Source organism: Staurois parvus, unplaced genomic scaffold, assembly GCF_062004578.1.
Source record: "Staurois parvus isolate SC_StPar_1 unplaced genomic scaffold, SC_StPar_1.0 ptg000083l, whole genome shotgun sequence".
Lineage (NCBI taxonomy): Eukaryota > Metazoa > Chordata > Amphibia > Anura > Ranidae > Staurois > Staurois parvus.
In genome coordinates this window covers 84,554-112,528 of record NW_028317879.1, presented here as the reverse complement: position 1 = coordinate 112,528, position 27,975 = coordinate 84,554, and the positions used below count along the sequence as shown (strand labels likewise).

Here is a 27,975-nt window from a genome sequence, read left to right as displayed (position 1 = left end):
TGTGTGAACGTTTTCAGGAAAGTCAATTCTTTGTTCCCGTGCTTAAATGGTAAGTTTGTTCCTATACTAATAAAGCTTTGTAGCGTAATGGCGACCATATTGAGAACCCCCCCCCCCTCTCTGCAGACGGCGGTTGAGTGCCAATAAATGGCCGTTGTCCTCATACACGCTCCATACATGAACACCGGCCTGGTGAGGATTATCAGCTGCAGTGTGACCAATCCTGTACAAGTACAGGCCGATCGCCGTCCAATCAGAGTGTTCGGTGAGATCTGCAATCCACTTCCTGTTGTTCAGGTTGAATTACGAGCGCGGGGTCAGCCCGATTTTTTTTTTTTTTTTTTTTTTTTCTGACCAGGTTATTTTTTTGCAATATGGCGTTGCGTCACTTCAACTGACAATTGCGCGGGCATGCAACGCTGTACCCAAATTAAATTTTCGTCTTTTTTTTTCCCCGCACGAATCGAGCTTTCGTTCAGTGGTATTCGATCGCCTCCGCGTTTTATGTATTTTGTGCGCTATAAACAAAAAAAAAGACCTACAAGTTTGAAAAATATATATTTTTGCCTTTTTTGCTTTGAAAGAGTACAGCGTCTGCGAATGGCGGGATCTATACTGGGATTGTTTATGTTTTATCCTCGTAATGGCGGACAGATTTGGAAAAACAAAAATATATTGTTATAAAACAAATCCAATAAAAAATTTAAAAAAATCACATTTAGTCATAAATTTAGGCCAAAATGTATTGCGCTCCGTGTCTTCAGGGGGGCCGGACTGTGGCCATCGGGAGGGCAAAATGACCCAACATCAGTGGGAGGAGCCAATGCCTCTTCAGTGGTGTCATTGGTAGGAATTGTGCCGTTCACTGGTGATTGTAAATAAAATAGTGCCCCAAGGGCCCAGTAAAAGCAAGCAAAGGGCCCCATCTGTCACTACCCCCACCACTGCACCGATCATCCCGCTTTTCCTGGTCCCTGTGTGTTTCCTCAGTGCCCAGCCCCTCCCTCCTCCATCCTCTGCACCAATAGGAGAAGAGCAAGGCTGGTGGTTGTGCTCTGCCGCCCCTGTGCCCGCCCACAATCCAGTCCCTGTAGCTTCTCAGAAGAGGATGTGCGGGTGGGAAATTGTATACAGAGCCGCCGACACTGTGCTTCTGACTGAGCATGTGAGTTCGACCTTCCCCTCTCCCTTCCGCCCCTCCCTCCCTTCCTCCTTCCCCCCTCCCTTCCGCCCCTCCCTCCCTTCCTCCTTCCCCCCCTCCCTTCCTCCCCTCCCTATCTTCCATCCTTCCTCCCTCCCCCCCTCCCTTCCTCCCCTCCCTCCCTTCCATCCTCCCTTCCTCCCCTCCCTCCCTTCCATCCTTCCTTCCGCCCCTCCCTCCCTTCCTTTCTTCCGCCCCTCCCTTCCTTTCTTCCGCCCCTCCCTTCCTTTCTTCCGCCCCTCCCTTCCTTTCTTCCGCCCCTACCTCCCTCCCTTCCTTTCTTCCGCCCCTCCCTTCCTTTCTTCCGCCCCTCCCTCCCTCCCTTCCTTTCTTCCGCCCCTCCCTCCCTCCCTTCCTTTCTTCCGCCCCTCCCTCCCTTCCTTTCTTCCGCCCCTCCCTCCCTCCCTTCCTTTCTTCCGCCCCTCCCTCCCTCCCTCCCTTCCTTTCTTCCGCCCCTCCCTCCCTCCCTTCCTTTCTTCCGCCCCTCCCTCCCTCCCTCCCTTCCTTTCTTCCGCCCCTCCCTCCCTTCCTTTCTTCCGCCCCTCCCTTCCTTTCTTCCGCCCCTCCCTCCCTTCCTTTCTTCCGCCCCTCCCTCCCTTCTTTTCTTCCGCCCCTCCCTCCCTCTCTTCCTTTCTTCCGCCCCTCCCTTCCTTTCTTCCGCCCCTCCCTCCCTCCCTTCCTTTCTTCTGCCCCTCCCTTCCTTTCTTCCGCCCCTCCCTCCCTTCCTTTCTTTCTTTCGCCCCTCCATTCTCTCCATTCCTTCCGCCCCTCCCTCTCTCCATTCCTTCCGCCCCTCCCTCTCTCCATTCCTTCCGTCCCTCCCTCTCTCCATTCCTTCCGTCCCTCCCTCTCTCCCTTTCTTCCGCCCCTCCCTGCCTCCCTTTCTTCCGCCCCTCCCTGCCTCCCTTTCTTCCGCCCCTCCCTGCCTCCCTTTCTTCCGCCCCTCCCTCCCTTCCTTTCTTCCGCCCCTCCCTTCCTTCCTTTCTTCCGCCCCTCCCTCCCTTCCTTTCTTCCGCCCCTCCCTTCCTTTCTTCTGCCCCTCCCTTCCATCCTTCCGCCCCTCCCTCCCTTCCTTTCTTCCGCCCCTCCCTCCCTTCCTTTCTTCCGCCCCTCCCTTTTTTTCTTCCGCCCCTCCCTTCCATCCTTCCGCCCCTCCCTTCCATCCTTCCGCCCCTCCCTCCCATCCTTCCGCCCCTCCCTCCCTTCCTTTCTTCCGCCCCTCCCTCCCTTCCTTTCTTCCGCCCCTCCCTCCCTTCCTTTTTTTTCCGCCCCTCCCTCCCTTCCTTTCTTCCGCCCCTCTCTCCCTTTCTTTCGCCCCTCCCTCCCTTCCTTTCTTCCGCCCCTCCCTCCCTTTCTTTCGCCCCTCCATTCTCTCCATTCCTTCCACCCTCCCTCTCTCCATTCCTTCCTTCCGCCCCTCCCTTCCATCCTTCCGCCCCTCCCTTCCATCCTTCCGCCCCTCCCTTTTTACATTCTGCATACAACATTTAGCAGTGTCATCGCATGAGATCATTTATGACGCATGTTTAGGGGCGGAGTTAAGGGCGGAGTAGAGGTTGGGTGGAGTAACTGGTGGTGAGTAACTCTCAATTCCTGGCTAGTAGCTCCGGACTTGAAATTTTCCATCAAAAAATGCTGATTTTTACATGTAGGAGAGAAATGTCAGCCTATGTCGGGGGCTACGGGTGATGGGCTGCGGGGGCTACGGGTGATGGGCTGCGGGGGCTACGGGTGATGGGCTGCGGGGGCTACGAGTGAGGGGCTGCGGGGGCTACGGGTGATGGGCTGCGGGGGCTACGGGTGATGGGCTGCGGGGGCATTGTGGTTGATGGGCTGCGAGGGCATTTGTGGTTGATGGGATGCGGGGGGAACTGTGGGTGATGGGCTGCGGGGGCATTGTGGTTGATGGGCTGCGGGGGCATTTGTGGTTGATGGGATGTGGGGGGAACTGTGGGTGATGGGCTGCGGGGGGAACTGCGGGGGAATCCCTAACTTGCATTCATACATACACATACTAGGGACAATGTAGACAGGAGCCAATTACCCTCCCAGCATGTCTGTGGAGTGTGGGAGGAAACCGGAGTACCCAGAGGAAACCCACGCAGGCACAGGGAGAACATGCAAACTCCATGCAGGTGGTGCCGTGGTTGAGATTCGAACCAACAACCCGAGTACTGCCAGGCGGGAGTTCTGACCATTTCCTAAATTCTGCTTTCGTTTGTAGATAATAAATGTGATGATTATTTTGGTAAATGTAACAAAATTCACAACATTTCTAATATCTTTTATACATTTTAAGGAAAAAAACATGTAAAAGACGATGAAGAACATTTAATCCCAATGGGTGAGTTCCAGGGGACTGAGGGTGGCGGGGATACGGGGGATGGAGAGATACAAAGTAACATTGTTTATAAACATCGATCAGACGGGAGATAGAGAGATACAAAGTAACATTGTTTATAAACATCGATCAGATGGAGATAGAGAGATACAAAGTAACATTGTTTATAAACATCGATCAGATGGAGATAGAGAGATACAAAGTAACATTGTTTATAAACATCGATCAGACGGGAGACGGAGAGATACAAAGTAACATTGTTTATAAACATCGATCAGACGGGAGATAGAGATTCAAAGTAACATTGTTTATAAACATCGATCAGACGGGAGATAGAGATACAAAGTAACATTGTTATAAACATCGATCAGACGGGGGATAGAGATACAGAGTAACATTGTTTATAAACATCGATCAGACGGGAGATAGAGAGATACAAAGTAACATTGTTTATAAACATCGATCAGATGAGAGATAGAGAGATACAAAGTAACATTGTTTATAAACATCGATCAGACGGGAGATAGAGATACAAAGTAACATTGTTTATAAACATCGATCAGACGGGAGATGGAGAGATACAAAGTAACATTGTTTATAAACATCGATCAGACGGGAGATAGAGATACAAAGTAACATTGTTTATAAACATCGATCAGACGGGAGATGGAGAGATACAAAGTAGCATTGTTTATAAACATCGATCAGACGGGAGATAGAGATACAAAGTAACATTGTTTATAAACATCGATCAGACGGGAGATAGAGAGATACAAAGTAACATTGTTTATAAACATCGATCAGATGGAGATAGAGAGATACAAAATAACATTGTTTATAAACATCGATCAGACGGGGGATGGAGAGATACAAAGTAACATTGTTTATAAACATCGATCAGACGGGAGATGGAGAGATACAAAGTAACATTGTTTATAAACATCGATCAGACAGGAGATAGAGAGATACAAAGTAACATTGTTTATAAACATCGATCAGACGGGAGACGGAGAGATACAAAGTAACATTGTTTATAAACATCGATCAGACGGGAGATAGAGATACAAAGTAACATTGTTTATAAACATCGATCAGACGGGAGATAGAGATACAAAGTAACATTGTTTATAAACATGGATCAGACGGGAGATGGAGAGATACATTGTTTCCATTATGAAAGTGGTTCTGAAAGCTGGAATTTGTCTTTTTTTCCTTCATTAGAGGATAAGTTCCCTTTATGACAATAAATAATAGACAGTTTTCTGCAGGTAATGTAAATGTACATTTATTTATCCTTTGTTGCGGGAAGTTGTGCAGAATTGCTCCAGCGATCTCCGGTGCCATGCAGGACTCCTGCAGACCTATCAGTGTGTCTGTGTGGCCGTCCAGCGAATCGATCCACTCGGACAAGATCGATGAACTATCACGGCGCTCCTCAGCCGACATCCACAAAGGATAGGGGTACTTGTAGTTCCTTCATTCACAGTACTCTGCGGAGTTGCACTTTGTGTGTCAATAGACTCGCACAGCCCAGCTCAGTAGTGAGGAAGTGGCTTTTTATGGGGGGCGCACAGAGAAGGTGGGGCCCTCCAACATAACTGTTCATCACTGATCCCTTGTGATATTTTTCAGAGAGCTGCTGCTGCATCACAGTGAGGTTCCAGACTGAGGGTCAGCCGAGAGGAATGGGGAAGACACGTCTGACGATACGTATTGTGAAGCCAGAGGACCGGGATCGCTATCGGGTGGAGGTCCTTCAGTGTGATGAGCTACAAGTGTTTGCTATAAAAGGTCTAGAAATGCTATGTGCTAATTGTCGGCAGTGCTCCCCCCCCCCCCTGAGGTCGGCAGTGCTCCCCTCCCCCCCCCCCCCCTGAGGTCGGCAGTGCTCCCCCCCCCCCCCTGAGGTCGGCAGTGCTCCCCTCCCCCCCCCCTGAGGTCGGCAGTGCTCCCCTCCCCCCCCCCCTTGAGGTAGGCAGTGCTCTCCCCCCCCCCCCCCCGAGGTCGGCAGTGCTCCCCTCCCCCCCCCCCCCCCTGAGGTCGGCAGTGCACCCCTCCCTCCCCCCCTTGAGGTTGGCAGCGCTCGCCTCCCCCCCCCCCGAGGTCGGCAGTGCCCTCCTCCTCCCCCCCCCCTGAGGTCGGCAGTGCTCCCCTCCCCCCCCCCGAGGTTGGCAGCGCTCGCCTCTCTCCCCCCCCCCGAGGTCGGCAGTGCCCTCCCCCCCCCCCCCCCTGAGGTCAGCAGCGCTCTCCTCCAACTACCCCCCCCCCCCGAGGCCGGCAGCGCTCTCCTCCCCCGCCCCCCCCCCCCTGAAGTCGGCAGCGCTCTCCTCCACCAAACTCCCCCCCCCCCCAGATCGCATCGCTCTCTCCCCCCTGAGGTCACCAGCGCTCTCCTCCTCCCCCCCCCTCTGAGGTCGCCAGCGCTCTCCTCCCCCCCTCTGAGGTCGGCAGCGCTCTCCCCCCCCCCCCCCCCCCGAGGTTGGCAGTGCTCTAATCCTCCCCCCTGAGGTCAGCAGCGCTCTAATCCCCTCCCCCCTGAGGTCAGCAGCGCTCTCCTCCCAACCCCCCCCCCCCACCTCTGGCTCTCCTCCCGCTGTACGTGTGCTGCACTGCGTATACTGACATGTACGGAGGGTGTACTGAGGTGTACATGTGCTGCACTGCGTATACTGACATGTACGGAGGGTGTACTGAGCTGTACGTGTGCTGCACTGCGTATACTGACATGTACGGAGGGTGTACTGAGCTGTACGTGTGCTGCACTGCGTATACTGACATGTAACGGAGGGTGTACTGAGCTGTACGTGTGCTGCACTGCGTATACTGACATGTACGGAGGGTGTACTGAGCTGTACGTGTGCTGCACTGTGTATACTGACGTGTACGGAGGGTGTACTGAGCTGTACGTGTGCTGCACTGCGTATACTGACGTGTATGGAGGGTGTACTGAGCTGTACGTGTGCTGCACTGCGTATACTGACATGTATGGAGGGTGTACTGAGCTGTACGTGTGCTGCACTGCGTATACTGACATGTACGGAGGGTGTACTGAGCTGCACTGTGTATACTGACATGTACGGAGGGTGTACTGAGCTGTACGTGTGCTGCACTGTGTATACTGACATGTACGGAGGGTGTACTGAGCTGTACGTGTGCTGCACTGTGTATACTGACATGTACGGAGGGTGTACTGAGGTGTACGTGTGCTGCACTGTGTATACTGACGTACGGATGTGTAAATCTAATCCATTTTCCATGTTTTCTCTATAGAGATGAATGGCGTTGTGAAGATTGAACCCAAGGATGACAGCGTGACCCTCACCACTGACATGGAGAATGTGACAAAGCTGACCTGGAAGAAAGGCGATGTCGCCTTGTTTGATTGGACGGAGTCGGATCTCAAGTTCCACACCAATAACATCTCTGTGGAGGGCGGGATCTGTCGCTGTGAATGACGCGTTGGGAAAGGAATCCTACAGAGTAAATGTTCACAGTACTGCCAACAACACAGTCCAGGAGGAAGGTTGGTATCCAATCACCACTCTTACCTCTATCATCCCGGGGTACAGAGGGCCTACTGGTGACCAGTGAGGGGCCCTCCCATCATCCCGGGGTACAGAGGGTCTACTGGTGACCAGTGAGGGGTCCCTCCCATCATCCTGGGGTACAGAGGGTCTACTGGTGACCAGTGAGGGGCCCTCCCATCATCCCGGGGTACAGAGGGTCTACTGGTGACCAGTGAGGGGTCCCTCCCATCATCCCGGGGTACAGAGGGTCTACTGGTGACCAGTGAGGGGTCCCTCCCATCATCCCGGGGTACAGAGAGTCTACTGGTGACCAGTGAGGTGCCCCTCCCATCATCCCGGGGTACAGAGAGTCTACTGGTGACCAGTGAGGGGCCCTCCCATCATCCTGGGGTACAGAGTACTGGTGACCAGTGAGGGGCCCTCCCATCATCCCGGGGTACAGAGGGCCTACTGGTGACCAGTGAGGGGTCCCTCCCATCATCCTGGGGTACAGAGGGTCTACTGGTGACCAGTGAGGGGCCCTCCCATCATCCCGGGGTACAGAGGGCCTACTGGTGACCAGTGAGGGGCCCTCCCATCATCCCGGGGTACAGAGAGTCTACTGGTGACCAGTGAGGGGCCCCTCCCATCATCCCGGGGTACAGAATACTGGTGACCAGTGAGGGGTCCCTCCCATCATCCCGGGGTACAGAGAGTCTACTGGTGACCAGTGAGGGGTCCCTCCCATCATCCCGGGGTACAGAGAGTCTACTGGTGACCAGTGAGGGGCCCTCCCATCATCCCGGGGTACAGAGTACTGGTGAGCAGTGAGGGGTCCCTCCCATCATCCCGGGGTACAGAGAGTCTACTGGTGACCAGTGAGGGGTCCCTCCCATCATCCCGGGGTACAGAGAGTCTACTGGTGAGCAGTGAGGGGTCCCTCCCATCATCCCGGGGTACAGAGAGTCTACTGGTGAGCAGTGAGGGGTCCCTCCCATCATCCCGGGGTACAGAGAGTCTACTGGTGAGCAGTGAGGGGTCCCTCCCATCATCCAGGGGTACAGACAGTCTACCCATCATCCCGGGGTACAGAGGGTCTGCTGGTGACCAGTGAGGGGTCCCTCCCATCATCCCGGGGTACAGAGGGTCTGCTGGTGACCAGTGAGGGGCCCCTCCCATCATCCCGGGGTACAGACAGTCTACTGGTGACCAGTGAGGGGTTCCTCCCATCATTCCGGAGTACAGAGAGTCTACTGGTGACCAGTGAGGGGTCCCTCCCATCATCCCGGGGTACAGACAGTCTACTGGTGAGCAGCGAGGGGTCCCTCCCATCATCCCGGGGTACAGAGAGTCTACTGGTGAGCAGCGAGGGGTCCCTCCCATCATCCTGGGGTACAGACGGTCTACTGGTGAGCAGCGAGGGGTCCCTCCCATCATCCTGGGGTACAGACAGTCTACTGGTGAGCAGCGAGGGGTCCCTCCCATCATCCCGGGGTACAGAGTCTCTACTGGTGAGCAGCGAGGGGTCCCTCCCATCATCCCGGGGTACAGACGGTCTGCTGGTGACCAGCGAGGGGTCCCTCCCATCATCCTGGGGTACAGAGGGTCTGCTGGTGACCAGCGAGGGGTCCCTCTCATCATCCCGGGGTACAGAGGGTCTGCTGGTGACCAGCGAAGGGTCCCTCCCATCATCCTGGGGTACAGAGGGTCTGCTGGTGACCAGCGAGGGGTCCCTCCCATCATCCCGGGGTACAGAGGGTCTGCTGGTGACCAGCGAGGGGTCCCTCCCATCATCCCGGGGTACAGACAGTCTACTGGTGAGCAGTGAGGGGTCCCTCCCATCATCCCGGGGTACAGAGGGTCTACTGGTGACCAGTGAGGGGTCCCTCCCATCATCCCGGGGTACAGAGAGTCTACTGGTGAGCAGTGAGGGGTCCCTCCCATCATCCAGGGATACAGACAGTCTACCCATCATCCCGGGGTACAGAGGGTCTGCTGGTGACCAGTGAGGGGTCCCTCCCATCATCCCGGGGTACAGAGGGTCTGCTGGTGACCAGTGAGGGGCCCCTCCCATCATCCCGGGGTACAGACAGTCTACTGGTGAGCAGCGAGGGGTCCCTCCCATCATCCTGGGGTACAGACGGTCTACTGGTGAGCAGCGAGGGGTCCCTCCCATCATCCTGGGGTACAGACAGTCTACTGGTGAGCAGCGAGGGTCCCTCCCATCATCCCGGGGTACAGAGTCTCTACTGGTGAGCAGCGAGGGGTCCCTCCCATCATCCCGGGGTACAGACGGTCTGCTGGTGACCAGCGAGGGGTCCCTCCCATCATCCTGGGGTACAGAGGGTCTGCTGGTGACCAGTGAGGGGTCCCTCTCATCATCCCGGGGTACAGAGGGTCTGCTGGTGACCAGCGAGGGGTCCCTCCCATCATCCTGGGGTACAGAGGGTCTGCTGGTGACCAGCGAGGGGTCCCTCCCATCATCCCGGGGTACAGAGGGTCTGCTGGTGACCAGCAAGGGGTCCCTCCCATCATCCCGGGGTACAGACAGTCTACTGGTGAGCAGTGAGGGGTCCCTCCCATCATCCCGGGGTACAGAGAGTCTACTGGTGAGCAGTGAAGGGTCCCTCCCATCATCCCGGGGTACAGAGAGTCTACTGGTGAGCAGTGAGGGGTCCCTCCCATCATCCCGGGGTACAGAGAGTCTACTGGTGAGCAGTGAAGGGTCCCTCCCATCATCCCGGGTACAGAGAGTCTACTGGTGAGCAGTGAGGGGTTCCTCCCATCATCCTGGGGTACAGACAGTCTACTAGTGAGCAGCGAGGGGTCCCTCCCATCATCCTGGGGTACAGACAGTCTACTGGTGAGCAGTAAGGGGCCCTCCCATCATCCCGGGGTACAGAGGGCCTACTGGTGACCAGTGAGGGGTCCCTCCCATCATCCTGGGGTACAGAGGGTCTACTGGTGACCAGTGAGGGGCCCTCCCATCATCCCGGGGTACAGAGGGCCTACTGGTGACCAGTGAGGGGCCCTCCCATCATCCCGGGGTACAGAGAGTCTACTGGTGACCAGTGAGGGGCCCCTCCCATCATCCCGGGGTACAGAATACTGGTGACCAGTGAGGGGTCCCTCCCATCATCCCGGGGTACAGAGAGTCTACTGGTGACCAGTGAGGGGTCCCTCCCATCATCCCGGGGTACAGAGAGTCTACTGGTGACCAGTGAGGGGCCCTCCCATCATCCCGGGGTACAGAGTACTGGTGAGCAGTGAGGGGTCCCTCCCATCATCCCGGGGTACAGAGAGTCTACTGGTGACCAGTGAGGGGTCCCTCCCATCATCCCGGGGTACAGAGAGTCTACTGGTGAGCAGTGAGGGGTCCCTCCCATCATCCCGGGGTACAGAGAGTCTACTGGTGAGCAGTGAGGGGTCCCTCCCATCATCCCGGGGTACAGAGAGTCTACTGGTGAGCAGTGAGGGGTCCCTCCCATCATCCAGGGGTACAGACAGTCTACCCATCATCCCGGGGTACAGAGGGTCTGCTGGTGACCAGTGAGGGGTCCCTCCCATCATCCCGGGGTACAGAGGGTCTGCTGGTGACCAGTGAGGGGCCCTCCCATCATCCCGGGGTACAGACAGTCTACTGGTGACCAGTGAGGGGTTCCTCCCATCATTCCGGAGTACAGAGAGTCTACTGGTGACCAGTGAGGGGTCCCTCCCATCATCCCGGGGTACAGACAGTCTACTGGTGAGCAGCGAGGGGTCCCTCCCATCATCCCGGGGTACAGAGAGTCTACTGGTGAGCAGCGAGGGGTCCCTCCCATCATCCTGGGGTACAGACGGTCTACTGGTGAGCAGCGAGGGGTCCCTCCCATCATCCCGGGGTACAGACAGTCTACTGGTGAGCAGCGAGGGGTCCCTCCCATCATCCCCGGGGTACAGAGTCTCTACTGGTGAGCAGCGAGGGGTCCCTCCCATCATCCCGGGGTACAGACGGTCTGCTGGTGACCAGCGAGGGGTCCCTCCCATCATCCTGGGGTACAGAGGGTCTGCTGGTGACCAGCGAGGGGTCCCTCTCATCATCCCGGGGTACAGAGGGTCTGCTGGTGACCAGCGAAGGGTTCCTCCCATCATCCTGGGGTACAGAGGGTCTGCTGGTGACCAGCGAGGGGTCCCTCCCATCATCCCGGGGTACAGAGGGTCTGCTGGTGACCAGCGAGGGGTCCCTCCCATCATCCCGGGGTACAGACAGTCTACTGGTGAGCAGTGAGGGGTCCCTCCCATCATCCCGGGGTACAGAGAGTCTACTGGTGAGCAGTGAGGGGTCCCTCCCATCATCCCGGGGTACAGAGAGTCTACTGGTGAGCAGTGAGGGGTCCCTCCCATCATCCAGGGATACAGACAGTCTACCCATCATCCCGGGGTACAGAGGGTCTGCTGGTGACCAGTGAGGGGTCCCTCCCATCATCCCGGGGTACAGAGGGTCTGCTGGTGACCAGTGAGGGGCCCCTCCCATCATCCCGGGGTACAGACAGTCTACTGGTGACCAGTGAGGGGTTCCTCCCATCATTCCGGAGTACAGAGAGTCTACTGGTGACCAGTGAGGGGCCCCTCCCATCATCCCGGGGTACAGACAGTCTACTGGTGAGCAGCGAGGGGTCCCTCCCATCATCCCGGGGTACAGAGAGTCTACTGGTGAGCAGCGAGGGGTCCCTCCCATCATCCTGGGGTACAGACGGTCTACTGGTGAGCAGCGAGGGGTCCCTCCCATCATCCTGGGGTACAGACAGTCTACTGGTGAGCAGCGAGGGGTCCCTCCCATCATCCCGGGGTACAGAGTCTCTACTGGTGAGCAGCGAGGGGTCCCTCCCATCATCCCGGGGTACAGACGGTCTGCTGGTGACCAGCGAGGGGTCCCTCCCATCATCCTGGGGTACAGAGGGTCTGCTGGTGACCAGCGAGGGGTCCCTCTCATCATCCCGGGGTACAGAGGGTCTGCTGGTGACCAGCGAGGGGTCCCTCCCATCATCCTGGGGTACAGAGGGTCTGCTGGTGACCAGCGAGGGGTCCCTCCCATCATCCCGGGGTACAGAGGGTCTGCTGGTGACCAGCGAGGGGTCCCTCCCATCATCCCGGGGTACAGACAGTCTACTGGTGAGCAGTGAGGGGTCCCTCCCATCATCCCGGGGTACAGAGAGTCTACTGGTGAGCAGTGAAGGGTCCCTCCCATCATCCCGGGGTACAGAGAGTCTACTGGTGAGCAGTGAGGGGCCCCTCCCATCATCCTGGGGTACAGACAGTCTACTGGTGAGCAGCGAGGGGTCCCTCCCATCATCCTGGGGTACAGACAGTCTACTGGTGAGCAGCGAGGGGTCCCTCCCATCATCCTGGGGTACAGACAGTCTACTGGTGAGCAGTGAGGGGTCCCTCCCATCATCCCGGGGTACAGAGAGTCTACTGGTGAGCAGTGAAGGGTCCCTCCCATCATCCCGGGGTACAGAGAGTCTACTGGTGAGCAGTGAGGGGCCCCTCCCATCATCCTGGGGTACAGACAGTCTACTGGTGAGCAGCGAGGGGTCCCTCCCATCATCCCGGGGTACAGAGGGTCTGCTGGTGACCAGTGAGGGGTCCCTCCCATCATCCCGGGGTACAGAGAGTCTACTGGTGACCAGTGAGGGGTACCTCCCATCATCCCGGGGTACAGACAGTCTACTGGTGAGCAGCGAGGGGTCCCTCCCATCATCCTGGGGTACAGACAGTCTACTGGTGAGCAGCGAGGGGTCCCTTCCATCATCCTGGGGTACAGACAGTCTACCCATCATCCCGGGGTACAGAGGGTCTGCTGGTGACCAGTGAGGGGCCCCTCCCATCATCCCGGGGTACAGACAGTCTACTGGTGACCAGTGAGGGGTTCCTCTCATCATCCCGGGGTACAGAGAGTCTACTGGTGACCAGTGAGGGGCCCCTCCCATCATCCCGGGGTACAGAGAGTCTACTGGTGAGCAGTGAGGGGTCCCTCCCATCATCCCGGGGTACAGAGGGTCTACTGGTGAGCAGTGAGGGGTCCCTCCCATCATCCCGGGGTACAGAGGGTCTACTGGTGACCAGTGAGGGGCCCCTCCCATCATCCCGGGGTACAGAGAGTCTACTGGTGACCAGTGAGGGGCCCCTCCCATCATCCCGGGGTACAGAGAGTCTACTGGTGAGCAGTGAGGGGTCCCTCCCATCATCCCGGGGTACAGAGGGTCTGCTGGTGAGTGCACAATAGGGGCAGTTCATGACAAGGGTGGTCTGAGCACACAATAGGGGCAGTCCATGACAAGGGTGGTCTGAGCGCACAATAGGGGCAGTTCATGACAAGGGTGGTCTGAGCACACAATAGGGGCAGTTCATGACAAGGGTGGTCTGAGCGCACAATAGGGGCAGTTCATGACAAGGGTGGTCTGAGCACACAATAGGGGCAGTTCAGGACAAGGGTGGTCTGAGCACACAATAGGGGCAGTTCAGGACAAGGGTGGTCTGAGCACACAATAGGGGCAGTTCATGACAAGGGTGGTCTGAGCACACAATAGGGGCAGTTCATGACAAGGGTGGGCTGAGCACACAATAGGGGCAGTTCATGACAAGGGTGGTCTGTGCGCACAATAGGGGCAGTTCAGGACAAGGGTGGTCTGAGCGCACAATAGGGGCAGTTCATGGCTTCTAGGGACACTCACGATGGGCGTCTTGCAGATGTTCAGCAGCAGACGGCTTGCGGGGGGGTAGGCGACTTGTGGGCGCTCCGCAGCAGGCGGCTTTCAGGGAGGTAGTTGGCTTGCGGACACTCACAGCTCCGGCGGGTAGGTCCTGGCTCACAGCAGGCAACAGGAACAAAAAGGGGGGGTGAAACTCCTCAACGCACAGCAGGTAATCTGGGCCCCAGAGTATTAGGCAGAGTATCATGGGGCCCACAGCAAAACAGTTCTTGCCCACAGCACAGCGGGTAATCCGGGGCCCAGAGTATGAGGGGGATGGCAGCGGATCCTCCCACCCTGGGTTATTGCAGGGGGCTCAGCGGGGATGGTTGCAGATACTCCCACCCTGGGGTATTGCGGGGGGCTCAGCGGGGATGGTTGCAGATACTCCCACCCTGGGGTATTGCGGGGGGCTCAGCGGGGATGGTTGCAGATACTCCCACCCTGGGGTATTGCAGGGGGCTCAGCGGGGATGGTTGCAGATACTCCCACCCTGGGGTATTGCAGGGGGCTCAGCGGGGATGGTTGCAGATACCTCCCACCCTGGGGTATTGCAGGGGGCCCAGCGGGGATGGTTGCAGATACTCCCACCCTGGGGTATTGCAGGGGGCTCAGCGGGGATGGTTGCAGATACTCCCACCCTGGGGTATTGCAGGGGGCTCAGCGGGGATGGTTGCAGATACTCCCGCCCTGGGGTATTGCAGGGGGCTCAGCGGGGATGGTTGCAGATACTCCCACCCTGGGGTATTGCAGGGGGCTCAGCGGGGATGGTTGCAGATACTCCCACCCTGGGGTATTGCAGGGGGCTCAGCGGGGATGGTTGCAGATACTCCCACCCTGGGGTATTGCAGGGGGCTCAGCGGGGATGGTTGCAGATACTCCCACCCTGGGGTATTGCAGGGGGCTCAGCGGGGATGGTTGCAGATACTCCCACCCTGGGGTATTGCAGGGGGCTCAGCGGGGATGGTTGCAGATACTCCCACCCTGGGGTATTGCAGGGGGCCCAGCGGGGATGGTTGCAGATACTCCCACCCTGGGGTATTGCAGGGGGCTCAGCGGGGATGGTTGCAGATACTCCCACCCTGGGGTATTGCAGGGGGCTCAGCGGGGATGGTTGCAGATACTCCCACCCTGGGGTATTGCAGGGGGCTCAGCGGGATGGTTGCAGATACTCCCACCCTGGGGTATTGCAGGGGCCCAGCGGGGATGGTTGCAGATACTCCCACCCTGGGGTATTGCAGGGGGCTCAGCGGGGATGGTTGCAGATACTCCCACCCTGGGGTATAGCAGCGTGGCAGTGGATTAGTCCTAACCTTTGGGGTATTGCAGAGTGCGCAGCAGGGATGGCCGCAGAGGCCCGGTCCCCCCCCAGCAGCTTCCAGGGAGGCAGGCAACTCCAACAGCGGCAGAGGAGAAAGAGGCCGGCCTTTTTAAAGCCGTGCGAGACGCTGCCGGGTTGCCCTGGCAACGGTCGGCCCAGTGCCAACGAGGTATGCCCCCTTGACTCGGGCCACGCTTTTTCGTGAGCGCGGCCTTTGTCACTGGTGGGCGCCAGGCGCGGGAAGCCCTGCGCCCGCTGGGGGCGCGCAGAGACCTCCCAGCGCCCCCCCGCCGGGATTTCCTGGCGGGGGGGTCACAGATCTTTCGGCTGAATTGGCGGGGGAGCTGTGGCCCTTGTCGCAGTGGTCCCCTCCCCTCATCCCGCACAGCCTGCTTCAAGGCTGTGTACGGCGGGGTGGGGAAGGGAGTGAGCAGGCGGCACACATGAAAAGAGGGTCTACTGGTGAGCAGTGAGGGGTCCCTCCCATCATCCTGGGGTACAGAGGGTCTGCTGGTGAGCAGTGAGGGGTCCCTCCCATCATCCTGGGGTACAGAGGGTCTGCTGGTGAGCAGTGAGGGGTCCCTCCCATCATCCCGGGGTACAGACAGTCTACTGGTGAGCAGCGAGGGGTCCCTCCCATCATCCTGGGGTACAGAGGGTCTGGTGAGCAGTGAGGGGTCCCTCCATCATCCCGGGGTACAGAGGGTCTGCTGGTGACCAGTGAGGGGTCCCTCCCATCATCCTGGGGTACAGAGGGTCTGCTGGTCTACTAATTGAACTTTGGTCTCAGTAATAGAAGGTGGAAGCCCCGGCATACCTGGAACTATATCTGTGTTCATTCTGTAGCTGTCTTGGATTGGACATCATTTCAGGTCCCACAATGTTTCTTTCCATGGTGTGGCCCCGGACTGTTCTGTACATTTGTATGTCGGCCGTGTAGGGAAGCGTGTCGTCGGCCGTGTAGGGAAGCGTGTTGTCAGCACAATACCGGGAGAAGGTATGCTGGTCCATAGTGTCACCCAGCCAATCCCCATCCGTGTCGGTTCTTCTATTCCTTAGGCCGGCCTCTCTCATCGTGTTCCTCCAGATGTTGCTGGGCGTTCCTTTAGCAATTTTGGGCCGTCCAAGAAATGACCACTGACACCAATCATCATTTAGCTTTCTATAAGGAAGGTTGGAGGGGGAGGGGATACAATTTCTTTTTTCCCCCACTGACCACCAAGGTAAGGGGCCTTTTTCTTAAAGGGGTAGTTTGCCGTTTCAAAAAAAATGAAAAGGTGAACTAACTCCAGATATCCTTGCCTCACTACACATACACTATATGGCCCCACGTATTGGGCCACGGGCCTTTCCACACACATGACCTTTAAAGGCCCCCCAGTCTTAGTCCGTAGGGTTCAATATTGAGTTGGCCCCGCCCTTTCCACGCACATGACCTTTAATGGCCCCCCATTCTTAGTCCGTAGGGTTCAATATTGAGTTGGCCCCGCCCTTTGCCTCTTCTGGGAAGGCCGTCCACAAGGTTTAGGAGGGTGTCTATGGGGAGGTTGGACCATTCTTCCAGAAGCACATTTGTCAGGTCAGGCACTGATGTCGGGGGAGGAGGCCTGGCTCACAGTCTCCGCTCTAATTCATCCCAAAGGTGTTCTATGGGGTTGAGGTCAGGACTCTGTGCAGGACAGTCAAGTTCCTCCACCCCAAACTGGCTCCTCCATGTCTTTATGGACCTTGCTTTGTGCACTGGGGGGCAGTCATGTTGGAACAGGAAGGGGCCATCCCCAAACTCCTACCACAAAGTTGGGAGCATGAAATTGTCCAAAATGTCACTTTAAGAGTTCCCTTCACTGGAACTAGGGGGCCAAGCCCAACCCCTGAAAAACAACCCCACACCATAATCCCCCCTCCACCAAACTTTACACTTGGCACAATGCAGTCAGGCAAGTACCGTTCTCCTGGCCACCGCCAAACCAAGACACGTCCATCGGATTGCCAGACAGAGAAGCGTGATTGGTCCCTCCAGAGAACACGCCTCCTCTGCTCTAGAGTCCAGTGGCGGCGTGCTTTACACCACGGCATCCGACGCTTTGCATTGCACTTGGTGATGGAAGGCTTGGATGCAGCTGCTCGGCCATGGAAACCCATTCCATGAAGCTCTCTACGCACTGTTGTTGGGCTCATCTGAAGGCCACACCAAGTTTGGAGGTCTTTAGCTATTGACTCTGCAGACAGTTGGCGACTTCTGCGCACTGTGCGCTTCAGCATGCGCTGACCCCGCCCTGTCATGTGACGTGGCCTACCACTTGGTGGCTGAGTGGCTGTTGTTCCCAGTGGCTTCCACTTTGTTATAATCCCACTAACAGTTGAGCGTGGAATATTTAGTAGCCAGGAAATGTCACGGATGGACTTATTGCCCAGGTGGCCACCTATCACGGGACCACGCTTGGAGTCACTGAGCTCCTGAGAGCGACCCATTCTTTCACCAGTGTTTGTAGAAGCAGTCTGCATGCCTAGGGGATGGATTGTATACACCTGTGTCCATGGAGGGGATTGGAACACCTGAATCACATGATATGGAGGGGATGGGAACACCTTAATCACCTGATATGGAGGGGATTGGAGCACCTGAATCACATGATATGGAGGGGATTGGAGCACCTGAATCACATGATATGGAGGGGATTGGAGCACCTAAATCACATGATATGGAGGGGATTGGAACACCTGAATCACATGATATGGAGGGCAGGGCCAATACTTTTGTCTAACAGACCGCACACAGAAATACACAATCCTGCAAGGTGTAGATATCAAAATGCTCACAATAGCCAAGCACTGATTGCTCCTCCCATCCACATGACTGCATGCTGACCAATGAGAAGCATATCTTAAGCTTCTTCCAGTAAGCGATTCTAGAATAAAGAAGCATTTTTTATTGGTAAACATGGCCTGGTCACATTGACCAACAAGTGCGTGGCCCTGTGAGACTTATCGTGGGCTGTGTATTGCGGTGGACAGACAAAACTGAAGGCAGAAACACCCAGAAACAAAGTACAACTGAAGACAGCTGCAGTTAGAGCCTGACGAAGCATCAGAAAGGAGGAAACCCAGTCTTTGGTCATGTCCATGGGTTCCAGACTTCAGGCAAAGCATCAGAAAGGAGGAAACCCAGTCTTTGGTCATGTCCATGGGTTCCAGACTTCAGGCAAAGCATCAGAAAGGAGGAAACCCAGTCTTTGGTCATGTCCATGGGTTCCAGACTTCAGGCAAAGCATCAGAAAGGAGGAAACCCAGTCTTTGGTCATGTCCATGGGTTCCAGACTTCAGGCAAAGCATCAGAAAGGAGGAAACCCAGTCTTTGGTCATGTCCATGGGTTCCAGCCTTCAGGCAAAGCACAGAAAGGAGGAAACCCAGTCTTTGGTCATGTCCATGGGTTCCAGACTTCAGGCAAAGGAGGAAACCCAGTCTTTGGTCATGTCCATGGGTTCCAGACTTCAGGCAAAGGAAAAAACCCAGTCTTTGGTCATGTCCATGGGTTCCAGACTTCAGGCAAAGGAGGAAACCCAGTCTTTGGTCATGTCCATGGGTTTCAGACTTCAGGCAAAGCATCAGAAAGGAGGAAACCCAGTCTATGGCCATGTCCATGGGTTTCAGACTTCAGGCAAAGGCGGAAACCCAGTCTTTGGTCATGTCCATGGGTTCCAGACTTCAGGCAAAGCATCAGAAAAGAGGAAACCCAGTCTTTGCCTGAAGTCTGGAACCCATGGACATGACCAAAGCATCAGAAAGGAGAAAACCCAGTCTTTGGTCATGACCATAGGTTCCAGACCTCAGGCAAAGCATCAGAAAGGAGGAAACCCAGTCTTTGGTCATGTCCATGGGTTCCAGACCTCAGGCAAAGCATCAGAAAAGAGGAAACCCAGTCTTTGCCTGAAGTCTGGAACCCATGGACATGACCAAAGCATCAGAAAGGAGGAAACCCAGTCTTTGGTCATGACCATGGGTTCCAGACTTCAGGCAAAGCATCAGAAAGGAGGAAACCCAGTCTTTGGTCATGTCCATGGGTTCCAGACCTCAGGCAAAGCATCAGAAAGGAGGAAACCCAGTCTTTGGTCATGACCATGGGTTCCAGACCTCAGGCAAAGCATCAGAAAGGAGGAAACCCAGTCTTTGGTCATGTCCATGGGTTCCAGACTTCAGGCAAAGCATCAGAAAGGAGGAAACCCAGTCTTTGGTCATGTCCATGGGTTCCAGACCTCAGGCAAAGCATCAGAAAAGAGGAAACCCAGTCTTTGCCTGAAGTCTGGAACCCATGGACATGCCCAAAGCATCAGAAAGGAGGAAACCCAGTCTTTGGTCATGTCCATGGGTTCCAGAATTCAGGCAAAGCATCAGAAAGGAGGAAACCCAGTCTTTGGTCATGTCCATGGGTTCCAGACTTCAGGCAAAGCATCAGAAAGGAGGAAACCCAGTCTTTGGTCATGACAATGGTTCCAGACCTCAGGCAAAGCATCAGAAAGGAGGAAACCCAGTCTTTGGTCATGTCCATGGGTTCCAGACTTCAGGCAAAGCATCAGAAAGGAGGAAACCCAGTCTTTGGTCATGTCCATGGGTTCCAGACCTCAGGCAAAGCATCAGAAAAGAGGAAACCCAGTCTTTGCCTGAAGTCTGGAACCCATGGACATGCCCAAAGCATCAGAAAGGAGGAAACCCAGTCTTTGGTCATGTCCATGGGTTCCAGACTTCAGGCAAAGCATCAGAAAGGAGGAAACCCAGTCTTTGGTCATGTCCATGGGTTCCAGACTTCAGGCAAAGCATCAGAAAGGAGGAAACCCAGTCTTTGGTCATGACAATGGGTTCCAGACCTCAGGCAAAGCATCAGAAAGGAGGAAACCCAGTCTTTGGTCATGTCCATGGGTTCCAGACCTCAGGCAAAGCATCAGAAAGGAGGAAACCCAGTCTTTGGTCATGTCCATGGGTTCCAGACTTCAGGAAAAGCATCAGAAAGGTGGAAACCCAGTCTTTGGTCATGTCCATGGGTTCCAGACTTCAGGCAAAGCATCAGAAAGGAGGAAACCCAGTCTTTGGTCATGTCCATGGGTTCCAGACTTCAGGAAAAGCATCAGAAAGGAGGAAACCCAGTCTCTGGTCATGTCCATGGGTTCCAGACCTCAGGCAAAGCATCAGAAAGGAGGAAACCCAGTCTTTGGTCATGTCCATGGGTTCCAGACTTCAGGCAGTCATTGCCAGTAAAGGATTCTCAACAAAATATTACAAAAGGAACATTTTATTTCTGATTCTTATCAATTGTCCAATTACTTTTGGTCCCTTGAAATGGGGGGATGGCTACTCTTAAGAGCTGTAATTCCTAAACCCCTCCCCCAATGTGGATGTACATACCCTCAAATTACACCTGAGAGTGCGCATGGTCCGCCCAGATCCATCATAGAACTAGAGCTGGAATATGTTTTGGTAAATACCTGAAAAAACGAACATTGTGCCTGAATATATACGGACCGAACTGTATTGCCTTGTGGGACTGGTATGGTCCGGTCCAGGGCAGGGATCCCAAGCCCTTAGTGGTGGAGTTGGCAGTGATGGGTGAAGATTGGACCCTTCAGGGGATCCGGTAGCATTGATTGGGGAGTGCCCTTGAGCAGCCTCTAACCTGGTAGTGCCTCTTCCCAGAACAGGAAGTTCTTCATGTATTGATTTTTTTTCTTTACTGTTGGTCCTCAGGATGTTGTTTTTTGACTGTATTAGGATCTCCAGGACCATCCCAAATGCTCAATAACAGTAGCAGAAAATACGGCCAGTCCAGAAGGCTCAAAGCCCCAAATGCAGGAGGCGTAGAGTTGTCCTCCGCCCCCTGCAATTACACTAGACTGAGTAAGCGGTGCAGTTATGCATAGTATGGTCGATGTCACCATGTGAGCGCTGAGAACAGCGTGTTCTGGCACGGGACTACAGGTCACAATAGTACATAATGAGGTGTGAAGAAGGCATAGGAGCTCCAGGTCACTCAAAACTGGGGTACCTCCTGGGTCACGACACCCACAGCTGGGGTACCTGGCTCAGATCACTCACAGCGGGGTACCTGCTTGGTCACGCCACTCATATCTGGGGTACCTGGCTTAGATCACTCAGTGGGGTAGCTCCTGGGTCAGCCCACTCACATCTGGGTACCTGACTCAGATCGCTCACAGCTGGAGTACCTCCTGTCACACCACTCAATACTGGGGTACCTTCTGGGTCACACCACTCACAGCTTGGATACCTTCTGGGTCAGACCGCTTACAGCTGGGGTACCTTCTGGGTCAGACCACTCACAACTTGGATACCTTCTGGGTCAGACCGCTCACAACTTGGATACCTTCTGGGTCAGACTTCTCACATCTGGGGGACCTTCTGGGTCAGACTTCTCACATCTGGGTTACCTTCTGGGTCAGACCACTCACAGCTGGGGTACCTTCTGGGTCAGTCCACTCACAACTGGGGTACCTTCTGGGTCAGACTTCTCACATCTGGGGTACCTTCTGGGTCAGACCGCTCACAGCTGGGGTACCTTCTGGGTCAGACCGCTCACAGCTGGGATACCTTCTGGGTCACACCACTCACAGCTTGGATACCTTCTGGGTCAGACCGCTCACATCTGGGGTACCTTCTGGGTCAGACCGCTTACATCTGGGGGACCGTCTAGGTCACACTGCTCACAACTTGGATACCTTTTGGGTCAGACTTCTCACATCTGGGGTACCTTCTGGGTCAGAGCGCTCACAGCTGGGGTACCTTCTGGGTCAGACCGCTCACAGCTGGGGTACCTTCTGGGTCAGACCGCTCACAGCTGGGGTACCTTCTGGATCAGACCGCTCACAGCTGGGGTACCTTCTGGGTCAGATCGCTCACAGCTGAGTACCTTTTGGGTCACACCACTCATAGCTGGGTACCTCCTGGCTCAAGACCGTTCATAGCTGGGTACCTTCTGGGTCACACCGCTCACATCTGGGGTACCTTCTGGGTCACACCGCTCACATCTGGGGTACCTCCTGGGTCAGACTGCTCACATCTGGGGTACCTTCTGGGTCAGACCGCTCACAGCTGGGATACCTGGCTCATATCGTTCACAGCTGGATACATCCTAGGTCAAGCCCATTCATAGCTGGGTACCTCCTGGGTCAAGACCACTCATAGCTGGGTACCTCCTGGGTCACACCACTCATAGCTGGGTACCTCCTGGGTCACACCACTCACAGCTGGGTACCTCCTGGGTCACACCACTCACAGCTTGGGTACCTCCTGGGTCACACCACTCACAGCTTGGATACCTCCTGGGTCACACCACTCACAGCTTGGATACCTCCTGCGTCACACCACTCACAGCTTGGATACCTCCTGGGTCACACCACTCACAGCTTGGATACCTCCTGGGTCACACTACTCACAGCTGGGTACCTCCTGGGTCAGACCAATCACAGCTGGGTTCCTTTTGGTCAGTCTGTCTTACTACAAGGCGGATAATAGCAATGAAATGCACTGCCTGCAGCTGCATGTACCTATCTGAACTCATCAGAAGTTGGTGATTGAGTTTGGCCCCTTCCACATTCTGCACATCCCTATTGATCTGTAAGGCTGACATTCACATTGCTGGACCAATTTGCAGAGTCTTGATTTCCTACGTAAAGTCAATATTTGGATACTCCAGATTGTTGCCGGGTTCAAAGGGGATTCTCCGGGAGACCTTTTCAGGTATGTAGTGTCCTTGTTGCTTTTTGTACTTTATCTGGTTGGGGACATCACAGTAATGTTAGGTTTACTTTACGTTCATGTCATAATATGTCTTCCCCTCTACAGGCCGCCTGGAGAGCCAGCCCATCGGCAGCATCACATTTCACCCCATTATGATGGCCAACAATGCTCAGATCAAGTGGGAGAAGGACGATAAGGTGATGGAGGAAGAAGACAAGCGCATTAAGTATGGTCCAAATGGTGACCTCACAATAAACAATGTGACTTCTGAGGATAAAGGCAGTTATAACGTCCAATGTGAAGATCGGAACCTGGATCAGGTGTTCTTCCTTGAATTGTAAGGTGAGTGTGCGGGTGTCACCTCCATATCCACGTCATTCTACGACCAATGAGAGTGTGGAGGTGTCGCCTCCATATCCACGTCATTCTACGACCAATGAGAGTGTGGAGGTGTCACCTCCATATCCACGTCATTCTACGACCAATGAGAGTGTGGAGGTGTCACCTCCATATCCACGTCATTCTACGACCAATGAGAGTGTGGGGGTGTTACCTCCATATCCACGTCATTCTACGACCAATGAGAGTGTGGGGGTGTTACCTCCATATCCACGTCATTCTACGACCAATGAGAGTGTGTGGTTGTCACCGCCATATCTATGTCATTCTACAACCAATGTGATTGTGGGGGTGTCACCTCCATATCTACAACCAATGAGAGTGTGGGGGTGTCACCTCCATATCTACGTCATTCTACCACCAATGAGAGTGTGGGGGTGTCGCCTCCATATCTACGTCATTCTACCACCAATGAGAGTGTGGGGGGGGGGTGTATTATATTCAACTGACTTTGGGACCTGCAAATCCATGGCTTAAATGGGAAGCTCATGGAAGGAGCGAAGCGTTCAAGGTTCACAAGGAACAAGGCAAGGTTGTCTAAGTGGTCAGACAGGGCCCCGTCCAGCATCTCCGGGTGGCCAGACACAGCAGAGGTCGCTGACACTTCCTTTTTTTCTAACGTCATGGCCTTTCACCTCTAGCAGGACATTGTTCTTCTGTTCCTCTGTCTCTTCCTGTTCATCAGAAGATCTTCCTCCTTTGCCTGGATGGACTTCATGCTGTGCAGGCTTAGCTCGCAGCTCATATATCATCATTCCTCATGTCCCTGTAAGGGGGACTCTGCTTGCCATCACACCATCTCTCAGTGGCTCAGGCAATCCAACATTCCTAAGGATCTGGTTCAACCCTTTCCTGTGAAGGCACATTGTTCGATCTGTGGGCACTTCTTGGGCATTTTGGCATCAGGCTACTGTTGGCCAGATCTGCAAGGCTGTCTTCTTCACGCGTTCTCAAAGTTCTTTCATGTGGGTGTCCAGACCTCATCCAAGGCTAGCTTCCATAAGTCCCTGTAGGTAGCTTTTTGAGGCAGTCCCTGGTTTTGTTTTTGCATGGTCCGCCCAACAGTTGGCTGCTTCGGGACATGCCGACCGTCTCTAAATTCCTCTATCTCAATAGACAATGGAAACAAAATGGGAATTTTATACTTGCATATACAATTCTTGAAGACCATAGAGGAACACAGGACCCACCATTCTGTGTTATCGATCGTGCTCTTGGTACTGCTTTGCCATAGATCAAGGTTGTGTTGGGAGCAGAGGTCATGTTTGACTGGACCACTATTTTTTTTTGTTTGCCAGTGTCCAGTCCTCCTGTATGTGGCTGTGTAATCTGACAGTTCCTGAACTCCTGTGTCCCTCAATGGTCTCCAAGACATGGTCTTCACAATATTGAATATCAGCCATAATTTTATGATCACCCACCTAATATTGAGTAGGTCCCCCTTTTGCTGCCAAAACAGCCCTGACCCATCTCACCATGGACTCCACTAGACCTCTGATGGTACGCTGTGGTAACTGGCACCAAGCTGTTGGTAGCAGATCCTTTAAGTCCTCTAAGTTGGGAGGTGGGGCCTCCATGGATTGGACTTGTTCTTCCAGCACTTCCCACAGATTCTCGATTTGGATTGAGAACTGGGAAATTTGAAGGCCAACGCAACACCTCAAATTCATTGTTCTGTTCCTCAAACCATTCTTGAGCCATTTTTGCAGTGTGGCAGAGTGCATTATCCTGCTGAAAAAGCCCTCTGCCATCAAGGAAGACCGTTTGCATGAAGGGGTGGACTTGGTCACCCACAATGTTTTTAGGTAGGTGGTACGTGTCAAGCAGCATCCACATGAATGGCAGGAGGAGTCAAGGTTTTCCAGCAGAACATTGCCCAAACCATCACACTGTCTCCGCCGGCTTGTCTTCTTTCCATACTGTATCCTGGTGCCACCTCTTCCCCAGGTAAGTGACGCACACCCACCCAGCCATCCACATGATGGAAAAAAAAATGTCATTCATCAGACGAGGCCACCTTCTTCCATTGCCCTGTGATCCAGTTCTGTCCTGCTGCCCCCTCCACTCACAAAATACAAAGGCCTCTGTGAATGGGCAGCAGATAGGAGGGTTGGGCATAGCTGCTCTGTGGTGGTCTCCAGAAAAAGAAGGCTAATAGCATGCCTTCACTTTTTACAGGGGGGCGTTGCCACCCCCCAGGCAGAAGGGACACCATGGTTGTCAGCAGCCACCATCGGGAGGGGGGTAACCCTGCCTGTCCCACTGCCCCCTTCCAATCACAAAATACAAAGGCTTCTGTGAATTGGCAGCAGAGAGGAGGGGTGGCCATAGCTGCTCTGTGGTCTTCTCCAGAGGAAGAAGGCTTATAGCTTGCCTTCACTTTTTACAGGGGGGCTTCACCACCCCCCAGGCAGAAGGGACACCATGTCAGCAGCCACCATGGGGGGGAGGGAGGGGGTGCCTCCCGCCTGTCCCGCTGACCACCTCCAATCACAAAATACAAAGGCCTCTGTGAATGGGCAGCAGAGAGGAGGGTTCGGCATAGCTGCTCTGTGGTGGTCTCCTCCAGAAGAAGGCTTATAATAAGCATGCCTTCATTTTTTACAGGGGGGCATCGCCACCCCCCAGGCAGAAGGGACACCATGGTTGTCAGCAGCCACCATCGGGAGAGGGGTACCCCCGCCTGTCCCACTGCCCCCCTCCAATCACAAAATACAAAGGCCTCTGTAAATGGGCAGCAGAGAGGAGGGGTGGCCATAGCTGCTTTGTGGTGGTCTCCTCCAGAAGAAGAAGGCTTATAGCATGCCTTCACTTTTTACAGGGGGGGCATCGCCATCCACCAGGCAGAGGGGACACCATGGTTGTCAGCAGCCACCATGGGGGGCTGCCCCCCTCCAATCACAAAATACAAAGGCCTCTGTGAATGGGGAGCAGAGAGGAGGTGTGGGCTTAGCTGCTCTGTGGTGTTCTTCTCTAGAAGAAGGCGGCTTATAGCATGCCTTCACTTTTTACAGGGGGGCGTCGCCACCCCCCTAGGTAGAAGGGACACCATGGGGGGGAAGGGGGGAGGCTGTGCACCCACCTGTCCTGCCTCCCTCCAATCACAAAATTCAAAGGCCTCTGTGAATAGGCAGAAGAGAGGAGGGTTGGGTATATATGCTCTGTGGTGGTCGCCTCCAGAAGAAGGCTTATAGTGTGCATTCACTTTTTACAGGGAGGCCTCACCACCCCTCAGGCAGAAGAGACACCATGGTTGTCAGTGGCCACCATCGGGAGGGGGGTACCCCCGCCTGTCCCGCTGCCCCCCTGCAATCACAAAATACAAAGGCCTCTGTGAATGGGCAGCAGAGAGGAGGGGTGGCCATAGCTACTCTGTGGTGTTCTCCAGAAGAAGGCTTATAGCATGCCTTCACTTTTTACAGGGGGGCCTCACCACCCCCCAGGTACAAGGGACACCATGGGAGGGGGGGAGGCTGTGCACCTGCCTGTCCTACTGCACCCCTCCAATAACAAAATACAAAGGCCTCTGTGAATGGGCAGCAGAGAGGAGGGGTGGGCATAGCTTCTCTGTGGTAGTCTCCTCCAGAAGAAGGCTGTTCCATGGGGGTGTGGGAGGAAACCCATGCAAACACAGGGAGAACATGCAGTTGATCTCCTTGCCAGGAAGCAAACCAAAGACCTCAGTGCTGTTAGGCGGAAGTGCTCACCACTCAACCATAAAATTGCAGGCCGTCATGGTTCATCAATCCAATTGGTGGAAGGCTTCAGGGATGGCAGTGACGTGGCCAGAGTCGCTCCGTGTATTTGTTGGATCCTGAGGTGGAGCCGGGCTTGGGTTTGGGTTGTTTTATATCACGTTGGCTACAGGTAGCCGGGTGACCCGGTAATAGAAGGCCGGCAGATTTGCATGTTCAGATGTTTGCTGTGTCTGTTCCCAACAACTACCGCCCCCCCAATGACTGTTTCATATTTGTTGACTGATGCTCCTCCAGCTCACCGTGACACCTCCCTGAATTTTCATCGTTTCCTTCTTTTTAGGATGGAATCACATGAAGGCCCCGACAGTTTGTAATGTGAAATTGTTTCAGCTGAAGGACGTTTCCGGACCAAAAAGGACACCAAAAATGGCTCCTCGCCTCCACCATGACGCAGTATTGTCCTATAAGCCTTGAAGAAAACATATTGACGTTGTTTGTTTGTTTTTTCTGCTTGTTTTTGTACTTGTTTTTGTACTTCTTTATCCTGCTAATTTTATATGACCATTTTAATGTGATAATCTACAGCTTGCCAACCGTGCCGCCATATTGTGACTTGTGACCCGCAATGATGGCTGGTGCTGTCCTCCTGGATGTGGATGCATTTGGGGCTGGAATTGTAGAAGGGGGTGGTGGGGGGTGGGGGTGTCTTCGCTGCTCAGTCAGCCATTGGAATTCTTTGTGGAACAATAGATTGGGATAATGAGGATGTTGAACTTGGATCATCCAATGTGAGGGTTACAGGCACAGTACGAAGAGGAACTCGGCCCAGTGGACAATGGGTGGAACTGGAGGTGGGAAACTGAAGATGATGGGCTGGTGGAACTGGAGGTGGGACACTGAAGATGATGGGCTGGTGGAACTGGAGGTGGGACACTGAAGATGATGGGCTGGTGGAACTGGAGGTGGGACACTGAAGATGATGGGCTGGTGGAACTGGAGGTGGGACACTTTAAGTTGACGGGCTGGTGGGACAC

The 27,975-nt window shown here is 54.9% G+C and overlaps 1 protein-coding gene across 1 annotated transcript; it reads left to right on the top strand.

The window, feature by feature from the left end:
- Nucleotides 1–27,975, top strand: LOC149468584 (uncharacterized). Its single transcript, XM_089669925.1, has 6 exons — nt 1–49; nt 3,501–3,545; nt 5,175–5,333; nt 6,813–7,065; nt 22,950–23,186; nt 27,282–27,975. Exons 2-4 carry the CDS (start codon nt 3,542–3,544, stop codon nt 6,995–6,997), a joined length of 348 nt encoding a protein of 115 aa, XP_089526051.1. The 5' UTR covers nt 1–49; nt 3,501–3,541; the 3' UTR covers nt 6,998–7,065; nt 22,950–23,186; nt 27,282–27,975.